The sequence below is a fragment of the Aulonocara stuartgranti genome (genome assembly GCF_965226115.1).
Source record: "Aulonocara stuartgranti genome assembly, chromosome: 1".
Classification (NCBI taxonomy): Eukaryota; Metazoa; Chordata; class Actinopteri; order Cichliformes; family Cichlidae; genus Aulonocara; species Aulonocara stuartgranti.
This window is the reverse complement of record NC_138939.1, coordinates 11779084-11799155: the sequence shown is the minus strand read 5'-3', so window position 1 is coordinate 11799155 and position 20072 is coordinate 11779084. Positions and strand designations below refer to the sequence as shown.

At 39.0% G+C, this 20072-nt stretch overlaps 1 protein-coding gene across 2 annotated transcripts in view; it reads left to right on the top strand.

The window, feature by feature from the left end:
* The window catches only part of unc13c (unc-13 homolog C (C. elegans)), a 113104-nt gene that overhangs the window by 27196 nt on the left and 65836 nt on the right, over positions 1–20072 (top strand). For both annotated transcript variants that reach the window (XM_082529978.1, XM_082529977.1), the window contains exons 7-10: positions 3805–4024; positions 5559–5786; positions 9244–9385; positions 11808–11977. In XM_082529978.1, the coding sequence (XP_082386104.1) occupies positions 3805–4024; positions 5559–5786; positions 9244–9385; positions 11808–11977 (760 nt within the window). The remainder of the gene's footprint in view (positions 1–3804; positions 4025–5558; positions 5787–9243; positions 9386–11807; positions 11978–20072) is intronic.

Genomic DNA, 20072 nt, shown 5'->3' with positions numbered 1-20072 from the left:
ATGTGGTTATTGCGATGTGTGGCTATTATGTACTATTAATGGAACATGGAAGGCTTTACAGGGACAAAGGGTGCTAGATCCACCTCATGACTATTTTGGGGGGGCTGTATTTCGAAAGTCTGGTACTGAAATGCTTAGAAACTTTTAGAGCTGTGCTGTGTGCTGCAGCCATTGTACTTCAGGGTGCTGGGTCATGTTGGCAGGAACACGGAGTTCCAAAATGTGAGGATTACATTACTAGGCCACTTTACTTCTTACATGTAGATATAGCATACTGTGATCTGTCTGCGTGCTGGTCTGTCTGTCTACAAATAGACAGCTTTAGTTTAAAGAATTGGTCTTTGTGACCAGCTACTATGTGGCCAAGTTCAGAAATTAAGCAGTGGTCCTACTATTTTATTTTGACTATTAATAATGAGCACTGCATATTGAGGATGACTGAGATCTAAAGAAAGGGCAAAATGTCTCAGTTGATGGTGTGAGACACTTTTGTGACCTCTAAAGCTCTCTCTGCATTAATGGATTGCAATTCTTCCCTCCCAGAGGGAAGACAGCGTAACAGGAGGCAAACAGCAGGAGAAAGCAGCTTCTCAGCAAGACAAACAAGCAGACAATTTCACATCCGTTGATGTGCAACAAGGGGATGCCTAAGCCTACAAGATTACTGGATTCAAATGCGCTCTGTATACATATTGCTCAAAGATTTAATCTTTTCAAAAGGTCCTAAATGCAGCTCTCAGTTCGTGCACACTGATTGTGCACATGCTTGTGTCGCTCATAAGTTTCACACGCTTGACTTGTTCCTCTTGGTCCACATGGCCAGTTTCCCTATGGTGACAGGGGTCTTGATTGCTTACTAATAACCATGGATCGTTTTAAAGGAGCTTTAGGGATGAACAACTCATGACCTAGATGAAGGAGAAATGATGTGAATGATGCAGCATCCTAATTGGTGTACAGAGAGCTGATTCTTGAATAACTTTGTGCTGTGGTGTGAAGACTTTAGGGGTTCGAAGAGCTGTATGCTGATTAGGAGCAAACTGGTCTTAATATTGGTCAGGGGGAGCTGACTTCTGAGCAGAGCTGTAGATTGTGTGGTCTTAGAAAGTAGGACGAGCAGATGTCAGAGTTTCATCTGCTGCATTAAGTCCAGGAGAGTGCTTCCCTGTGAAAACTCTGAGAGCACTCAGTAAACAACCATATGCTATTTAAGTGAGGAGAATGGACTAGTAAAGGAAGGGTGAGAAATTGACAGGAATTAAGAGAGAATGAGAGAAGATCAGGGCAAAAAGGGATTTGTCATTTTGACCCTGGGGCTGTGATGTCACTGCGCAGGCAGCCGTGGTGAACAAACTGCCTTCCCTGGAGAAATGTTTCACTCTACTCATAGTGCTTACTTCTTCCATCCTCTCATTGTTTCTCTGGACTACGCCTTCCAGTTTTGTTTTGTTTTTAATACAATGCAATTTTTTGTGACTCATTTTATTTTAAGAACATATAGACTTCCCTATCTCCCTATGCTGTCTCTTTCTGTGTCGTGTTTCCCATGCATCTGCTTTTTAGAGCAGAAAGAAACATTATGTGTGGGCCGGCTAACTGCCTGCGTGTCCGCTCAATGTTCTGAGCTGCATGTGATCGCAGCACTCAAGCCTTTTAACGGTGACTGTCAACATAAAGTGAGGCCATGCTTACCTGCTGAGACAAGGCAGGGACTTTTACAAAGGAGGAAGGAAGCTACGATCTGACACGTTTCAAAGAGTACCTGGAAATGAGATGTGATGTGTTGCTTAAGTCAGTTCAGATATATTCCGGGAGGTCGTTAGCAGCAAAATATGCTCTATTGATTTTAAAATGCTTGCTTGTGATTTTGATCCAAATGATTTTATGCAGTTTTTCAAATCTAGCCCGAGATAAACTTCAAAATGCTTGCAATTGTCTAAAATGTATTTGCGCTTAAAAAAAATAAAAAGCCTTGTCAGAGGGGAGACAATAGACTGGTTAGTGCAAGAGATTAGCGATGTAGAAGGCTGAAACAGCATGAGCAGGATGGCTGTGTCAATGAAGTGGTTGACAAGGACAATAGGTGGTGAAATTGAAAAGGAGGGGTGAAAGGAGGAGCTGAGATTAGATTCCTCTCTGTCATGTTGCTCTCAGGCACAGACACAGGCTGCCAATCAATCCAGTAGTGTCTTGCACAAAATCACCAGGGTTACCTCACAGTTTAACACTTGGGACTCACACATGCAACACTCTGCTCACATCTGCTGCACTGTGTGATGTGTGGCAGAGGAAGGAACAGAGAGTGATAGTGGAACCAGTAATAAAATATTACTTGTGTAATGGCCAAAGAAACAGACGACTCAAAGCATTTGCTCTGTGGTTAAATTAGAAAAATAAATCAATTATTTACCAGCTAAGTGGGTTCACTGAGAAAAACCGTTAGTGAGATGTCTCTGAAAGAAATTTTGATTCACTCATATCCTGCGGGCTCTGCCAGTATTAGGCAGTTCAGTATTAAATTTAGCGAAGAGCAGCCTTCTGGGTGTGGCCATAGTGGAGGCTGTGCGTAGGTCGTGGATAAATCTCAGACATCTGCTTCATCTCATCATCCTCAGATTAAAAGGGAAATCTCTCTGTCTCCAACTATGTTTCATTAGAGGTCCTCCAGGGTTCAGCAGCCTCTGTGTTGTATCAGCAAAGTTTCACAATGTTAGATAGCCGTGTTGTCCTGTCATCTGGTGTCATTTAATCATCTCAGCAAGTGTGTGTGTGTGTTTCCGGCTGAATGTGTGTCAGCAGGCAGTGCAGCAGTCTCGGTAAAGTGCAGAGCTACCATTCAGGTGTTAAAGCACATTGTCAACACACTGGAGGCTGACAGCAGTGGGAGGGGTGGAGAAGAAGGGGTGAGGAGTGGAGCGCAGTAGAGGTGGTGAACAAGTACCTCTTGAAGATTTATTTAACTGCAATACATCTCATACTCTTTCTCTCTCTCTCGTTCCCTCTCTTTCTCTGTCTCTCTCTCTCTCTCCCTCTCAATCTGGATAATGCTCACTTTTAAGAACCTTATTTACAGCATTCATTGATTCTGCCTTCAAAAATTGGCAAGGCCTTGCTAGTTTTCTAGTCCTTGTGCATAGCAAGGCTGCTGCAGTAAAGCATTCGATTTGAAGAGGCTTCTGTTACACACCAATCAGTCCAGGCAGGTGTCTTGTAGAATTTAGTATTTGGTTTAGAAACACTTTAGCCAGGAGAAAACTCAATGGAAACAAGGCCTGTGGGCTAAGGATGCTGTTAATTTAAGCTTAATGAGATCTAAGACTGATTTATTATAGCTGACAAAGGGAAGGAACTTTGTCCAAGAAAAAAGAAACAAAAAAATTGCTGCAGTACCAAATGAGAGTGCTTTTTAGTCAAGTTATGTAATTGCCAAGATTAACGCAGACACGTGTTGTAAATTTCACCCAGCCTTGAATGCACCTTAGTTTACTCAGACGTTTTTCTAATTTCAGACAGTTGCGTTCCCACAGCAGTTGCAAAAGTATTACTCTTCCTTTAGTACTGATCTAAAGTTGTAGGGAACACCTGAAAAGCAATTTGAGTACAAACTTGTTTTTATTAACTTTTGAAGTTGTTATGAAATCTCATTTTCTCAGGCCTATAGTGCCACGAGAGTTTAACAACAGCAGCAGCATCTCTTTCGATCCACTCAGCCCCCGCATCTTTTCCGTCATTGTCTTTATACCTTTACTATTTCTCATATTTTTAAAAATTCCCCTTCTTTCTTTCTTTTGTTCTTTCTTTCAGAAACTACATGTCTTCAAGAAAACCTTGCAGGCACTGATCTACCCAATTTCATCCACAACACCCCATAATTTCGAGGTGTGGACAGCAACTGCACCCACCTACTGCCATGAGTGTGAGGGTCTGCTGTGGGGCATCGCCCGGCAGGGGATGCGCTGCTCTGAGTGTGGGGTTAAATGCCATGAGAAGTGCCAGGACCTGCTCAATGCAGATTGTTTACAAAGTAAGGAAGTACCTTCATTTATATACTGACACTAAGCTGCTTTATATTTTACATTCAATAATTCATTAATGCAACATATCTTGGCGTTTTTAGTATGCTTGCTCATGGGTGTTTGTTGATTTATCATTCATAATTAACATGATTCAAATGTTTTTTGGCTAATAAACAAGGAGTAGATTAATTACTACAGTGTGCAGCAGCCGGAAACATATTTCTTCTGAAAATCTGGTCAGTGCACACATTATTTTTGGTGTAATTATTTTCTCTCCCCAGTTTTCTAAATATCACCAGTAAGCTGAGAGCCTAAAGTATTAGTGAATGGTGTTAAAATGGTTTGTTAAATGCATGTTACATATGTCCTTGTACTCATAGCTACATGGCACATTTACAGTGCTCTGTCAGTCACTGGCACTCATTACGATCTCCAGTCAGGTTTTTCAATCAGCAACAGCCCTGTTGTGACCGTGTAGACTAATTTGAACAATGCGACATGGAAGCTCCAGGATGATCCGCACGGCAATCCTCACTCACTCTAAGTGGATTAGCGACACCCTGCCTGTTACAAAACTCAATGTTTTATAACACGTTCATACTAGCATAACAGTGTTTTATAGTTCAAACCGTGATTCATCTTTATCACATTCATCTGCACATGAATGCGCTGCTGATATGCAGTGTGATACTGGGATCAGATATAGAAAATTAACCGGTACAACTTCCTCTTTTGTCCTGCAGACACATAAAAATAATACACACACACGTGCACACGCACGCACACACACTCCATCATTATTACATAAATTACTGATTTGGCTTTGCCATAAATGCTCAGAATCAAATGTGCAAACTTTACTCTTCATGCACACTTAGAGGTGCTGATTTTAGAGAAGATGCTAATGGCTCGGTCACACTAGAGTAAAAATAGGACAGCAGCGTCTTTGCAACTAGAGAAAAACTGATGGTTGCCCAGCAATTGCATTGAGTTTTTTCATATTCAGCAATTGATTGCAAGTTGCTGTGCGACCAGCTATCAATCACTTTTGCAGTGTGATTGCGCAAGTTGTCTTGTGGGAGGTAGCCTGTCTCCCAACAAGTGGGCTCAGACTGAATGTAAATAATTGCAGTCTAATTTCTAAACACTGATATATTGCCAACACATTGCAATCAATCTGAGCCAATGAATGAAACTCGTCCGTGACATGGGTCTTTGCAGTAAGGGATTTGGCTCAACTTTGTGGCTGTAGATGGCAAAAAAAATTGCAATTTTTGCTCATTTACTGCAGTTAATTGCCATCTTATCATAAGCAGATAGCATATAATTGCTAACTTGACCCAATTCAATTGCAAACTGAGGGCAGACCGACTGTATCGTATTACCATTCTAACATTTTGACGTACCAAAACGGCTTTGCAGATGGCGACCGACTGCCCATGCCACAGACTCCAACCATTGTTTTCCGTAGTGTGACTGTAGCAAGCCTAGTGCTCAATATTTATACATAGAGTATGCAAACTACTTAGTTTTTTTTTTTAGGGGCAGTGGAGAAGAGCTCCAAGCATGGGGCAGAAGATAAAACCCAGAATATCATCATGGCTATGAAGGAACGCATGAAGATAAGGGAGAAGAACTGCCCTGAAGTATTTGAAGTGATCCAGGAGATGTTCCATATCTCCAAAGAGGACTTCAGCAGCCATCTGAAAACAGCCAAGCAGGCTGTGTTGGAAGGGACCTCTAAGTGGTCAGCCAAAATCAGCATAACAGGTTAGCCCAATTTCTCATTATACCAGAAAGTTCATCGTCCACGAAAATGTCAAAAATGGGTCATAGCATACCAGCAATGATATGGATTTTTTTTTTTATTTCTCTCTCATTTACACATTAGTCATCAGTTAGCAGATGACTGATAATTGCTTCTCAGTCAGTAATATCTGCTATGAGTGACCCTTGACTCAAAAAGCAATTCAAAAAAACTGTCAGAGGCCTTGTCAAATGACAAGCAATGTTATATTAACGAGTTTCATCTCATTAATAATCTCTCTGACACCAGACCACAAGCAGAAACACATATTTATTCATCTGCAGAGAAATTGTAGATGAATAAATGTGTGAGAAAGAGAAAGAAATTGATCTAGTAGTTTGAGGAGAGATAATTTGCTTTTAATACCATGAGAGTTATTACTGGAGATAATATAATAAATAATTTTTCCGGTCATCTTCTAGATGACTGTGAAAGAATTCTTGCAATCATCCACTGTCTAATTGATTTGTGTAACACGGAAGGAAGCTATGTATTTTTGATAATGCTTGATTTTTGTATCTAGTGGAAATAAAAACAAGAAAAAGTTATCAGGTTTGCCATGATGCTTCCCAAATGTTAAATGATGGCGCATTAAGTACAAAGCATCAGAGATGTTGTAATAAAGAGGCTATAATGACTTATTATTACAGTTGAACAGTAATTTCGGCAACTGAAAGAGAGCTTTATGTCTTTTTCACGACCATGGTAATCGCTTTTACAGCTATACTGACACAACTTTGCAGAATATACTTTGAAAATGAGACCCCCAAAAGCAGCACCTCAAGCTTTCTCAGATATGCCAGTCAAAAACGTCTTGCCTCGGAGTGCCATTTGACAGCATTTTACTACATATTCAGATGAAAAACATTTATTCTGCTGAGGTGATGGGGTAAGGTGTAGGGGATGGAGGATCTGGGCTCGCGGGTGGATTATCAGTTCCACAGGTTACATAGTAGTTAGGTGTGTCAGACGGAACAGTTTCTCCCTTTTGGTGCCCTAAATGCAAACATAATATGATCTAGTTATATTTTTTCTTACCTAACTTCCTGTTTTTTGTTTCTTTTGTTAAACAAAACTAACCAGCTGAACTAAACATTTTTTTTGTTCATATTTAATTATGGGTGTCTTTGCCTCTGATTGTAAAACCTCAGCTGTGTTCTGTTGTTTATATGGTCTGTCCTGCAACACGCACACACATAAAAAAATAAAATCAATAAAGCCATAGGCATGAAATATAAAGATCTGCTGTTAAAATATTTATCTTCTCTGAAGGTAGTTCTAGATGACCATGTTATGGTTTATATCGTTTTGCAGAGTGAATCTGGGACATGCATCTAATTTCTGGGATTAAACATTTCTCCCATGTATGTTAACTGGCTTCTGAAAGAAGGTCAGAAAGTTATATTTGTAATGTGGCCGCGGACAGCGATCCATCTCTGAGGCCACTGTGCCAGGTCCAGCTCATTTATTGCCCATCTTGCATTTCTCACAGTGTCAATACAGCAGAGAGAAATAGCAACAGAGAAGGTGAGGTGACAAATGGAGATGTAGGGAAAAACAGGCAGAGGACTGGGAGAGCAGAAAAGGAGAAAAAATAAGAGTGAAAGAGACGTGACAAAGACCCATGGTTACCTCAGTTGATTTTCTGGGGGAATTATTGAATACTCCATTTTAGAATGTAAGCAATATGTTTTTATTTATTTACTCTATCAGTCATTAGATAAAAACAGACTGGGATTAACTGTGCAGCACAGACAGTGAGCATGGGGTGTTCTGTGTTTGTTGAATGTGCACAGTAAATTTGAACCTTTGTCACCCATAAACTAATTTTACATTTGAAAGTCTGAAGCACCCTCTTTCAAACAAGTTATCCTTCTTTATCTATATTTTTTATATTATTTCATAGCAATGTTGTTTTGAGATGATGTTTCTTATGAAGCAGATATGCAACCAGACTCCTCTGTTCAGTATCGGTTCCTCATACTAAAAACACAGCATTTTATGCTACAGTGTTAGTCAAGCATGCAGCATGGGAATCTTATTTCTCCGTTGAAGAGCTTCACAACAATTAATTGGTTTCTGAGATCATCAAATTCTCATGAAATGTAACAATTCTCAGAGTAATTTCTCATGTTTACTGTTAAACAGGAGTGTGCATAAAAAACAGAAATGCAGACTAGGTTTAAATTAGTTTTTGTGTATACTTGAGAAAATTTAAACCCAGACAGCCGCATGGGATTTACAGACAGGATTCAATAGAATTTAAGTTTTATAAACAGATTTTGTTGTGGGATAAAATTCTGCGAAACACCTAATTTGCCTCTGGTTTATTCTGTTTAACAGAGGGAAGTAGCAAGAAATAAAAAGCTGGCTTTCACAGACAGAGCTAAGATATTAGAAGTGTTCAGATGAGGGTAGTGACACTCTTTTATGGCAATCTTTCATCAGAGGGATTTGCGGTCCATTTGTTATTGTTTGTGAAATATACTGAAGTAACACGGCAAGTGGCGAATTTAAAACGCTGCTTATGATGTAAAAAATGTTTTATAGCAGCAGCATGTCATGTCTGGGATTGAATTCTTATATAAAAAGGTGTGAGGGCAGTGGGTTTACTTGCCATTGGGTAATTTTAACAAATGCTTTATCTTAAGCATACATGTGACCCTTTAAGCATATGTCAGTTTCTCAGACCTCTTCTTTACTACAAGATGCCCTGAATTCTGAGTACCCCCAAAGCAAGCATGCAGGCTGTGACTCCCCAAACCTCTTCTATCCTGCCTACCAGCTCATGTCAGCATTGAGCTGAAGGATATATATGTACCCTGAATTATTTAGACTGTCACTTATGCATATTTAATGCTGCAGTGTCCTTTTTCCCTTTCATGGCACGGTGAAATACTACTGTCTCTCCTCTGCACCTTCCTCTGTGTGTGGAAGTAAGATTCAGAATCAATGAGTTTTCTCTGAAACCCAGCAGTGGGCATAAACACAGAGGTGGAAACCTCATATAGCCTAGATGTAGGAAGGGATAATCCATAGACAACACATACAAAAAACAATGAATAATGGTTGTTGTCAAGGAGCCAGAGAGCTGCTTTGTTGCATTGGCTATTGCAAGCTGAGTGTGGCAAAACAAGCAATTTCTTTAGTTGGGATGTGAGAAACGTGCAGCTTCTCGGGCACACTCTGAAGCAGGTTCTCAGCGCCTAAAAGAATGACATATTAAATATGCTTAATTTGAGTGATAACTTAAAAAATTGTTTTAGAAACACACCATGCTAAATACAATGCTGCTTTAGAGGGCATATTGAAGCAGTACTATTTATGCCAGAGAAGTCAAACATTCAAAACGATGTCATATTTACAGCTTGTAGTACTTAAATGACCCAGCACTGATTTCCAGTTATCTCCTGTCTCCAGTTATGAGTGCGCAGGGTTTACAGGCCAAGGATAAAACGGGCTCCAGCGACCCTTATGTAACCGTCCAGGTGGGCAAGACCAAACGCAGGACGAAGACCATCTTTGGAAACCTCAATCCAGTCTGGGATGAGAAGTTTAACTTGTGAGTTCTCTCGATAAATTTGACCTCTGCCTGACCAGATAATCCTCGGTGAGATTAAGAATGATCTGTTCAAGGGAAGTCTTAAGACATCTTAACAAGGCAAATAACACAGGTCATAACCCTGCTGATTCAACAATGAAATGAATTAAAGCTTTACTGCTTTAGTTGCATGCGATTATCATTTTTCTCCATTTCGCTTATAGTCTAGAATATAGTCTATTCTCTTAGGTCTGCTAGCTAGCTGGCTTGACAAAATACAAAGCCCAAGCAGAAAAAATGAGTGGTGGTTTAACCTTTTTGTTAAGGCAGGTTTCCATCATAGCCCATGAAAGATGGCATTCGAACCATCACTTGAAGTAAACTCTTATTCTGTCCAAAATCAACTGATAGCATATCATGTCCATTAGATCCTGAAACGGATGAGAAGTTAAGAAAATTGATGGAAATTAGATCTTTACCTTTTAAACTTGAATCATTTAAATACAATAATCAAGAAGTGCTTTCCCAGTAGGTCTGACATTATTCCATAATGATAGATGGAGGATGTGGATGTCAAAGTAAAATGCATTTTGTTGTTATAAGTGTAGTCTTATTGCATCGCTTTGGTCACCTCTCTTCCTTTCAGTTTACTTTATATTCCGAATTATGTTCACGCAAAAACATATAGCTGTTAAAATATATCACTAATCTAAAACCAAGTAAATTGTAATGAAAAGTTAAACCAGCTTTCAGGAAAATATTTTGAACCTAAACTTTATTCCCAAATTGATAGTTTAGAAATTACAAACACCTGGCTCTTTTATAAACCCTGTGGGATGCTTGCCGTCTTTACCTTAATTAACTATCTTTCATTTAGATGAGTACCAGACTTGAAAAAAACTAAAGTATAAAAAGGAAAGTGGATTTCTTCCACTTAGTAGCTGCAAATCTTAAACATAGGATATGACATTAGTTTTTCACTAGTGCTGTGCAGATACAAGGCTTCCCACGATTATTGCAGTGAAAAGTAATAATAGTAAGTGCACCCCAAACTGATTTGTAAATACTCATTATGCAGTTAATAATCAGATAATTAGATATTTAGCCTTTCTAGATGTCTCTGTTAAAACTAATAGAAAAACTACATGCACATATAATTTGACCTAAGTTTGGCCCCAGTCCACAAAGCTTCAGCAAAGCAGTGCATATTTATTTCTTTTCCTTTTTTCTTTTCAGTTTAGCTTTAATAATCCTCTGTTTGTAGATAGGGTACTGTTAAAGGATCACAGAGGGTTTTTCATGTTGACTTAGAGCATGGCATTTTTCATTTCTACTAACACTAAATTTTCCGGTGTTTTTTTTTTTTTTGCAGTCTTTGCCTGTAATACTCATGTGTTCCTCTTTTCATGTAAAATTAAGTGTTTTTTTTTCTAATGATTCTGTTTTGGACTGCTTAGTGGTCATGATATTAAATATACTTATAATAATCATAATAACTTCTTAGCATATGGTTGTACTTGTGTCCTTTGGAGATTTTCTGAATGTTTGTGTGTTTTAAGCTAGTCACAAACAAAATTCCACACCTGTGATGAGACTCCAGTTGTGGCTGTAATAAAGGTCTTTCCCATTACTACAGGGATGTAGATTAATAGAGCGATACATTACTGTGTACTTGGCAGAGAGCAAAGTCCCAGACTAGTGCGGCGGCAGCAGCCAGTGCTTTCCCCAGAAAGGGATTAGCTAAAAAAAAAAATCCCCAAAAACTGCAGAACTGTTTTCTCTCTGGCCGTCACATCCAAGATGTCATTAGAACAAAATGGAATCTCTCAGTTTGAATTCCAGAGAACAGATTGACCCCAGAAGTGCTTTGGTCAACGATGTTCTGTTTAGCAGCGTCATTATTGTGAAGCATCTGTCAGCTGCACATATGCAAGGATGCAATGGATATTTTACAGTGGAACTTATAACTCACAAAGAAATAATCAGTGCTATGATGCTTAACAGTGATCCTGGTGAAATGTTCAGCTTTATTCTGATAAATTTAGTAGGTAGTAGGGGAAAAGTAAAACTAGAGATACAGAATAAAGGTCATGCAGTGACTTGAGGTAAATCTTCCTGCCTGGCAGAGAGACGTTCTCCAAAAGTATGGACATGATAGGCATTTACACTCATTGAAACACAGCAAAAAAATTATTTTAAAAAAACCCCTAATATTCTTAGGCAAGAATTGTTCTCCATATGCCATGTAGGAAAGGCTCGCAAGTATGTGTGTATTAGAGCTTATATTTATGCTTCAATTGTACATTTGACTGCCATTCCGCTCTGCTGAATACCCCAACCTGATGAGCTGTCACTGAATATGCCTTTGCTACTATTGGTGTTTATGTTACTGTGATATTTTTTTTTTTTGCTTGACTTGACGTAATCAACCTCTAACTTCCAGTGAATGTCATAACGCTACCGACCGCATCAAGGTGCGTGTGTGGGATGAGGACGATGACATCAAATCACGGGTGAAGCAACATTTCAAGCGCGAGTCAGATGATTTCCTGGGCCAGACCATCATCGAGGTTCGCACTCTCAGTGGGGAGATGGATGTATGGTACAATCTAGGTACGTTACCATTGTGTGAAAATGTGATGACATCAATTACTTTTTCTGATGTACAACATGAATACAATGCCCAGGTTTTGACTTTTATTCATTTATCAAAGTGTTAGACTTTCAAATGGTAATATTGCCCCAACACAATAGCCCATACCAAAAAAAACCCAACTAAATAACTAAAAAATTAAAATAAAGGATGCACATACATACCGTTGCTGCTTCCAAGTCACTTTGCAACCTCTGGCCCAGCTTCTCCTTATAATGCAGTGTTGGGCTTGTTTGTTTGACGCTTGCTCCGTTCTGTATGTTAGTAGGGAAAGCGGTTTCTTGCTGCTGTCCCAGCCTCAGGCTTTTTTTGTATACACGTAGACGAGCAAGGAGGTATGCCCTTTCTGCCTCAGGCTTTCGATGTGTGCATGTTGAAGGGCAGCGAGGTCTCAGAACAGAGCCATGTGCAGAATATAAACTACTACAGATGGAATAATAATTTTCTTTGACTAATGTGATCCTGACTGAAATTGGGTTTTGGATTAAGATGGGTGGCGGGGTAGGTTTGAGGGGTATGGATGTAGAGTCGTTACCAAAATATATGTAAATATATATATATATATATATATTGCTTCCCAGGCAATCATTATTATGATTATTGCACATTTTGCAAAGTTCACACAGTATGACAGCAATGCAGCCTCATTTAACCGCTTGATGTCTTTCCCCTTCGCTTTCCTGTTACATTGCAGCTGCTTTAGGAGCTGATGCTGATAACTGCTTTTGAGATATAATGTGGTTTAGCTGTGGCCACCATTACTGTCCATGTGCTATCTTTCACTGTATCTGCTCTCATATATCACTGGTTTCACAATGTTGCATGAGGTTGAATGGCAGCATAATGGAAGATCGCACTTTTGCTGAGGTATTACGACTGGCGGGTGTTGTCTTTGTTTGCCTCTCGAGCTAAACGGAAGCAATTTGTGGTAATAGTGACCCCTTCCCACTGCTGCTGCTCTATGCCTTTTTAAATGTCCACAATGAATGTTTAAACAGGCCTTTGCTGGAGTGGGTGTCCACCCCTCCAGCTGCTCTCCTCTCTAAGCCTCTTCAGATCCTCTTCAATCTGGTCCTTTGCGTTTGTGTCTGTCCCTTTGTGATGTTATTATTTTTTACATGTCTCTCTCTTGAGCAACTGACTGCAGAGGAAAATTTCACTGCTTTGATACAGAACAGTTGAACTGTATATGAGAGCATAGAGGGGCGCCAGTTAAATGTCTGTAAAGAACCCCCACAGCGTCATTAGCTACCAGACAAGTCAATGTCTAATCCAGACCTTCCCAGAGCCATGGCAGGGGGGCGCGTACGGTGGCCCCTAGAGACAAAGCATGTATAAACTCCAAAACACTTACAAATTCCAAATAGCATGCACAAACTCCTCAACACATACAAAATCCAAAACACATGCAAACTCCAAAACACATGCAAAATCCAAAACACGTACAAAATCCAAGACACGTACAAGCTCCAAAACACGTACAAAATACAAAACACGTGCAAAATCCAAAACACGTGCAAAATCCAAAACACGTGCAAACTCCAAAACACGTGCAAACTCCAAAACACGTACAAAATTCAAAACACATACAAAATCCAAAACACGTACAAAATCCAAAACACATGCAAAATCCAAAACACGTACAAAATCCAAAACACGTGCAAACTCCAAAACACATGCAAAATCCAAAACACGTACAAAATTCAAAACACGTACAAACTCCAAAACACATACAAAATCCAAAACACGTGCAAAATCCAAAACACGTACAAAATTCAAAACACGTGCAAACTCCAAAACACATACAAAATCCAAAACACGTGCAAAATCCAAAACACGTACAAAATTCAAAACACGTGCAAACTCCAAAACACATACAAAATCCAAAACACGTGCAAAATCCAAAACACGTACAAAATTCAAAACACGTGCAAACTCCAAAACACATACAAAATCCAAAACACAAGCAAAATCCAAAACACGTACAAAATCCAAAACACAAGCAAAATCCAAAACACGTGCAAAATCCAAAACACGTACAAAATTCAAAACACGTGCAAACTCCAAAACACGTGCAAAATCCAAAACACGTACAAAATTCAAAACACATGCAAACTCCAAATCACAACGGAAGTGCTCCAGGACGCTAGGGGCAGTGTTGAGCTCGATTTGTAAAATAAACGGCAAGTTTGTTGCAAACACATGGGCTCTAGTCTCCGTTGCTCTTCCCAGGTTGCCTAGCAACTATGATACTAACAGCTGGAAACGTGTCATACAACTTTTTTTGACAGAAATGAAGGAGAACATATTTTTTTTCATTTGTTTGTTTGTTTCTACAAGAGCTTTGTGTGATTTGATAAGTATCTGAGGCTGAGACCACAGGACAGTAAAACATGATTTTTGGGCTTCATTTCTGTACTGAACAGTCATTTAAGATTAGCTAGTAAATAACAATTAGCTAATGTTGTTCATGAGACTAAAGTCATATCACTTTGGTAATGTAAATATAATATGGCCAATATTATGGTTATTATATTAGTCATTATTAGGTATTACAGCAGTGAACATGAACTCTTTGTCAAATACTGAGCTTCAGTACAGATTCAAGTTGCAGTTATTTACATGTCTTACCACCTTAAATCTTCACTCAAAGACAAGTATATAGGAATGACTGCCAAATTTATTTGCCACTGACGCCGAAGGATGGCATCTGAATAAAACCTCTCTTGACATGCCTAGATGACATTAAAGCTTGGTTGGCTCTAAACTTTTTAAATTTGAATGAAAAGAAAACAGATTTGTTGGTGTTTGGACCCAGTGGCCCCTGTGAGTCCTCTTCTTTTCATTTGGAACCCCTGGAGGTTTATTTTAAACCTGTTGTTACTGCCCTTGGTTTTAAGTTGGACCAGTCCATTTTTATCATTTAAGGCGACTGGCAAGAGTGAAATCGTTTCTTTCTAGGCAGCACTTTGAAACCGTGATCCATGCTTTTATTTCTTCCCCTGTGGACTACTGTAACGCACTTTATGTGGGGGTCAGTCAGTTGTTACTCTGACATCTGCAGCTGGTTCAAAATGTATATTGACAGTGCATATATAGGTGTATCATATATAAGAGACAAATGTTGTTCCTTCAGTATGTTGGCATTACTAAATTTGGCTCAAATGCTTACATACATGTGTAAAAAGAAAATGTACAAGCTGTGAGCTGTTTCAAATCAAATCACTTTTATTGTCACATCACATGTGCAGGTACATTGGTACAGCACATGTGAGTAAAATTCTTGTGTGCGAGCTTCACAAGCAACAGAGTTGTGCAAAATACAATAATGTAAACAAGCAAAATACAAGAATGGCTACATCTGAAACTAATAAATATATGTACAATATATAATAGTATATATATGTTTCTGATAAAATGAAGAGTAGACTGATGTATTAAATATTCCTTTATTGGGTGAGAAAATCAGACCATGTCATAACTGCTTTAAGTCACACAGAATAGATATCAGAGCTTTAAACAGGCTGACGTCTGCTAAATGGGTCAAACTGGGCAGAAAGTCTACAAACACATAACATCCTTATAGAATATGATGTAACACTATAGATCAACTTACCTCAGAATATATAAAGCATATAAACAATTACAGCAATATGATGCAACAAACACAGCAGTGCTACTGATCCAAAATACTCAAAGCTTCATAGAACTGAAACAAACATTTATTTTTAGTTCCATTCTGCTGCTGATACAGACTTTAGGTTTCTGAACATTAAACTTGTTGCTGCCTTTCATAGTGCGTAACTTGAAGGCCCTGAGTACTTTCTCCCACACTGGAAACACTGGAATGATAAAATTATTTGAACATTACCTAATAAGACTGATTCAGGACAGACAATTAGTTATTTTAAACTTTTCTAGCAGTCCTTCACAAACAGGGAACAGTCTGTCTATTCTCTCCATCTGTCAGCTGCTGCTGGCTCTTCCTCCTCCTCTTCCTCACATACTGCTGAGATTGTCCTGGTGGATCATCAGGGGTGCAAAGCCTCACAGATGATGTAATGCAGTGGGTCCCTCAGTCTGTCCTCACTCTGGACACTTGCAGGTGTCACACATAGAAATCAAATGTGTGATAAGCTGCAGGATTCAAACACAAGTGTGACTTATAAATACATGTTCATACTTTTATTCCACAACCAGAGAGAAAGAAACAGAGAGAGAGTGCAGGACAGACAGACAGGTGACAGTCTCAGGTGTACACACTGCTACAAAACAGCACCAGAGAAGGAGGATTTAGTGTTTGTGTCATTACGAGTGCTAAACAAGAAGAGTTCCCAGATGGTACAGTGGACACATGTGTGACTCCTGTGATTAAAGCATCTTTCTTTCAGCTTAAGGAGTGAACCGTCAGCTGACTGACATGACTGACTTTAATTACGCATAAAATCATCACATTCTCTGTAAGATTAAAGTCAGCTATTGAACGGCGAATATTTTGAAGTGAAGGCTTTAAAACCAAGTTAGTACAAACGACGCTAATGTCACATAACTTTCCCGACATGTTGCCAACAGTAATGTTTTAATGTTCTTCATTATAAAAACATTTGCGCATAAATAAGTGACATAATATTCAGTACTTACTTCTGGAAGTTTACTCTTCGTCCGCTCCGCTTCCGCCGTTTTTTTTCGGCAAAATTATCCAAACCACCGCCGCGCTATGAAGTCTGGGATATGTTGGGCCATGAAGGCTACACAGACCCATCCTTAAAATTCAGGGAAATTAAGGACGCATTTGAGGGCCGCATTTCGAGCAGCCTTTGAATTGGGACAGTCTTTGTCGTGTCGCTGTGACATAATCGGTCTTAAAATGCGGCCTTTAAGGCTGCAGACCCCAAATCCGGTCATTGGTACTTCCTGGCTTGTGTAGTTACTAGGTAACAAAAGCTCAACACTGCCCCTAGCGTCCTGGAGCACTTCCGTTGTGTTTTGGATTTTGCATGTGTTTTGGAGTTTGCACGTGTTTTGTATTTTGTACGTGTTTTGTATTTTGCATGTGTTTTGTATTTTGCACGTGTTTTGGATTTTGTACGTGTTTTGTATTTTGCACGCGTTTTGTATTTTGTACGTGTTTTGTATTTTGTACGTGTTTTGTATTTTGCACGTGTTTTGTATATTGTACGTGTTTTGTATTTTGTATGTGTTTTGTATTTTGCATGTGTTTTGTATTTTGTACGTGTTTTGGAGTTTGCATGTGTTTTGGATTTTGTACGTGTTTTGGAGTTTGCACATGTTTTGGATTTTGTAAGTGCTTTGGAGTTTGCATGTGTTTTGTATTTTGTACGTGTTTTGTCTTTTGCATGTGTTTTTTATTTTGTAAGTGTTTTGGAGCTTGCATGTGTTTTGGATTTTGCACGTGTTTTGGATTTTGTAAGTGTTTTGGAGTTTGTACGTGCTTTGTCTCTAGGGGCCACCGTAGGCGCGGGATGAAAAGGAAAAGATGAAAGATGAAAAGGGGGAAAAAAACAAAACGCTTGGACACTGCTAGCACGGGCGCCTACAGAAACGCAAAGCAGGAGATGAAGCATCACTGAATATGTTTCCAAACCAACTTCATCCTAAGCCAAAGACTAGAAAATATGATGAAGCATATCTTCCCTTTGGTTTCACCTGCACAAGTGCCAAGGTTGGTCTCCCCTCCCTTTGTCGGGAGCAGCGCTGGGCTGTTTAAATCACGGACAAACAGTATCCCACATTCTTGATTTTTAGTTCACAAACACTTTTTGTAATGACTAACTACTCCTGACATTTTGGAGATATACATACTATACTATACTTTATACAGTAAAGTTACAGTGAGATACAAATAATATCAGGCTGATCCTGTCACGATTTGTCCCCCGGTTCAAATCACGGACAAACAGTATCCTACAGCTGTTTATGTTTTTAAACCTATTTTGCACAGAGAGGCATTTTTTGAAAAATGTATTGATAGCAATGTTGAATATTATTACACAGGGAAAAAAACAACTACACGTAAAATAATCACATCGTGACGCCTCTGTCTTTGTAAATGGAGGGACAATAACTGTGTGTGTATGTAAGCGTGTAAAACCTGCAGATAGTCAGATTAACAGTATTTTGTCTCTATCTGCCATTCTGCAATTCATCTCATGTAAACAATAACATGGCGCACAGCGTGACGTGAAAAAAGGCACATACCTTTGACGTTGCGTGACGAACTCTGTATTCCTTGTCCACACGTAAACGCAAAATAGGAGTTTTAAAAAATCTCAGTTTTCGGTGATTGGAAACGCCGTTTACGTGTGGACGAAACAGCTGTGTTTTCAAAAATACCCGTTTAAGTGCGGACGTAGCGTAAAAGAGTTAGTAGTTTACCGGTAATTTATTGCAGATTACTTGTATTTGCTTAATTGTTTACTAAATGTTTGAGGTGCGAAATAAACCGCAATGGAGCAAAATATGGGTGTGTGTGGTCGGAGGATGTGTTAGCACGCGCGGGGGGGTGGGGGCGCGAACATTTTTCTTGTAAAACAAAGGGGGCCTAGCAAAAAAAGTTTGGGAACCACTGGTCTAATCCATCATTCTTCTGGTTCTGTATTTCACTGAATGTGGATGTGTAGAGTCAGGTGGATCCCCCAACATGAACTATCCCAGCATGCAGTGGGACTCGATGTGCCAAGTAAATTCTTTAACTTTGCGGGAATGATGCATGCTTCCCTCATGTGCTGAGGTGATGATGGTGGAAGAGAGTGATGTCCAATAACTGTTAACTGTTTTGATATCTGTCAAAGGCCATAGCGTGATTCATTATTTTCATGCTCACCAAACCACTGAGTGACCCTTCATGCCCTACAGATGGGACCAGTGTCTCTCTGGAAGAGACCACTCCCATGAGGAAAGAAATATTTCATCTTGGGATAAAAGAGATCACCTGAAAACAACTTTGTATTGATTTGCGCTGACCCTTCTTTCTAAGGTGAAAAATAAACCCAACCTGTAACAGCAAATTACTCTCCACAGAGTTACCCAATCTCCTTACTGTACGGGTCGTTTTTTTTTATTTGTCACATGTGGTCTTTGAGTGTTGATATTTGCTAGTGGAGAATTAAACCCAAAAGGTTATTGTATGTCATTATAAATGTTATTAATGCCTCTCGCCAAGATTTCTGTGTCAGATTATGTCATAGATGTATTTTAATGTTAGTTTTTTTGTTTTACACAGTGTTCCTGATTTTTTTTTAACATTTGTCACACTTTCAGGTTTCACATTGTGTTTTAAAATATATATATTATTTATTAATTAAGGGGAAAAGCTATCCAAAACTACCTGGCCCTGCGTGAAAAAGTAATTGTTAAACCATGAATTAACTGTGATTAACCACATTTTTTGGAAAGATTTCAATTCAGTTTCACTAGCCACACTTAGGTTTAATTATTTGGTTAATATTGCTAGACCTGTTGAATCAAGAAATGATTCAAATAGAACCTGTCTGACAAAGTGAAGTAGACTAAAAGATCTAAAAAAGCAACACATCCAGAGATGTGGAAGACTCATTGTCAGTTATCACAAATGCTTAAATGCAGTTTTTTTCTTGCTACCAAAGGTGGCACAACCAGTTATGAGGTTTAGGGGGCAATTACTTTTTCACATAAGGCCAGCTAGGTTTGAACAACTTTTTTAATAATAAATGAAATAATCATTTAAAAACTCAATTTTGTATTTACTTGGGTTATCTTTCCCTAATAGTACAACTTGTTTGATGATCTGAACAATTTAAGTGTGACTAATATGCAAAAAAAAAAAAAAAAAGGAATTCCAAAGGGAGGAAGCACTTTTTCACAGCACTGTATGTCTCTTCTTTGTAGTGTGGTCAAGGACAGATTTATAAGTGATGGACATTATTAAATTTGATGTTCTTTTTCAGAGTAAGGTCACTTCTTACAGGCTTGAGCTTATATCTCACGCTCTCACTCTTTTTCTCTCCCTTTCAGTCTCTCTCATCCGTTTTTTTTTTTTACTGTGTGCAACAAAAC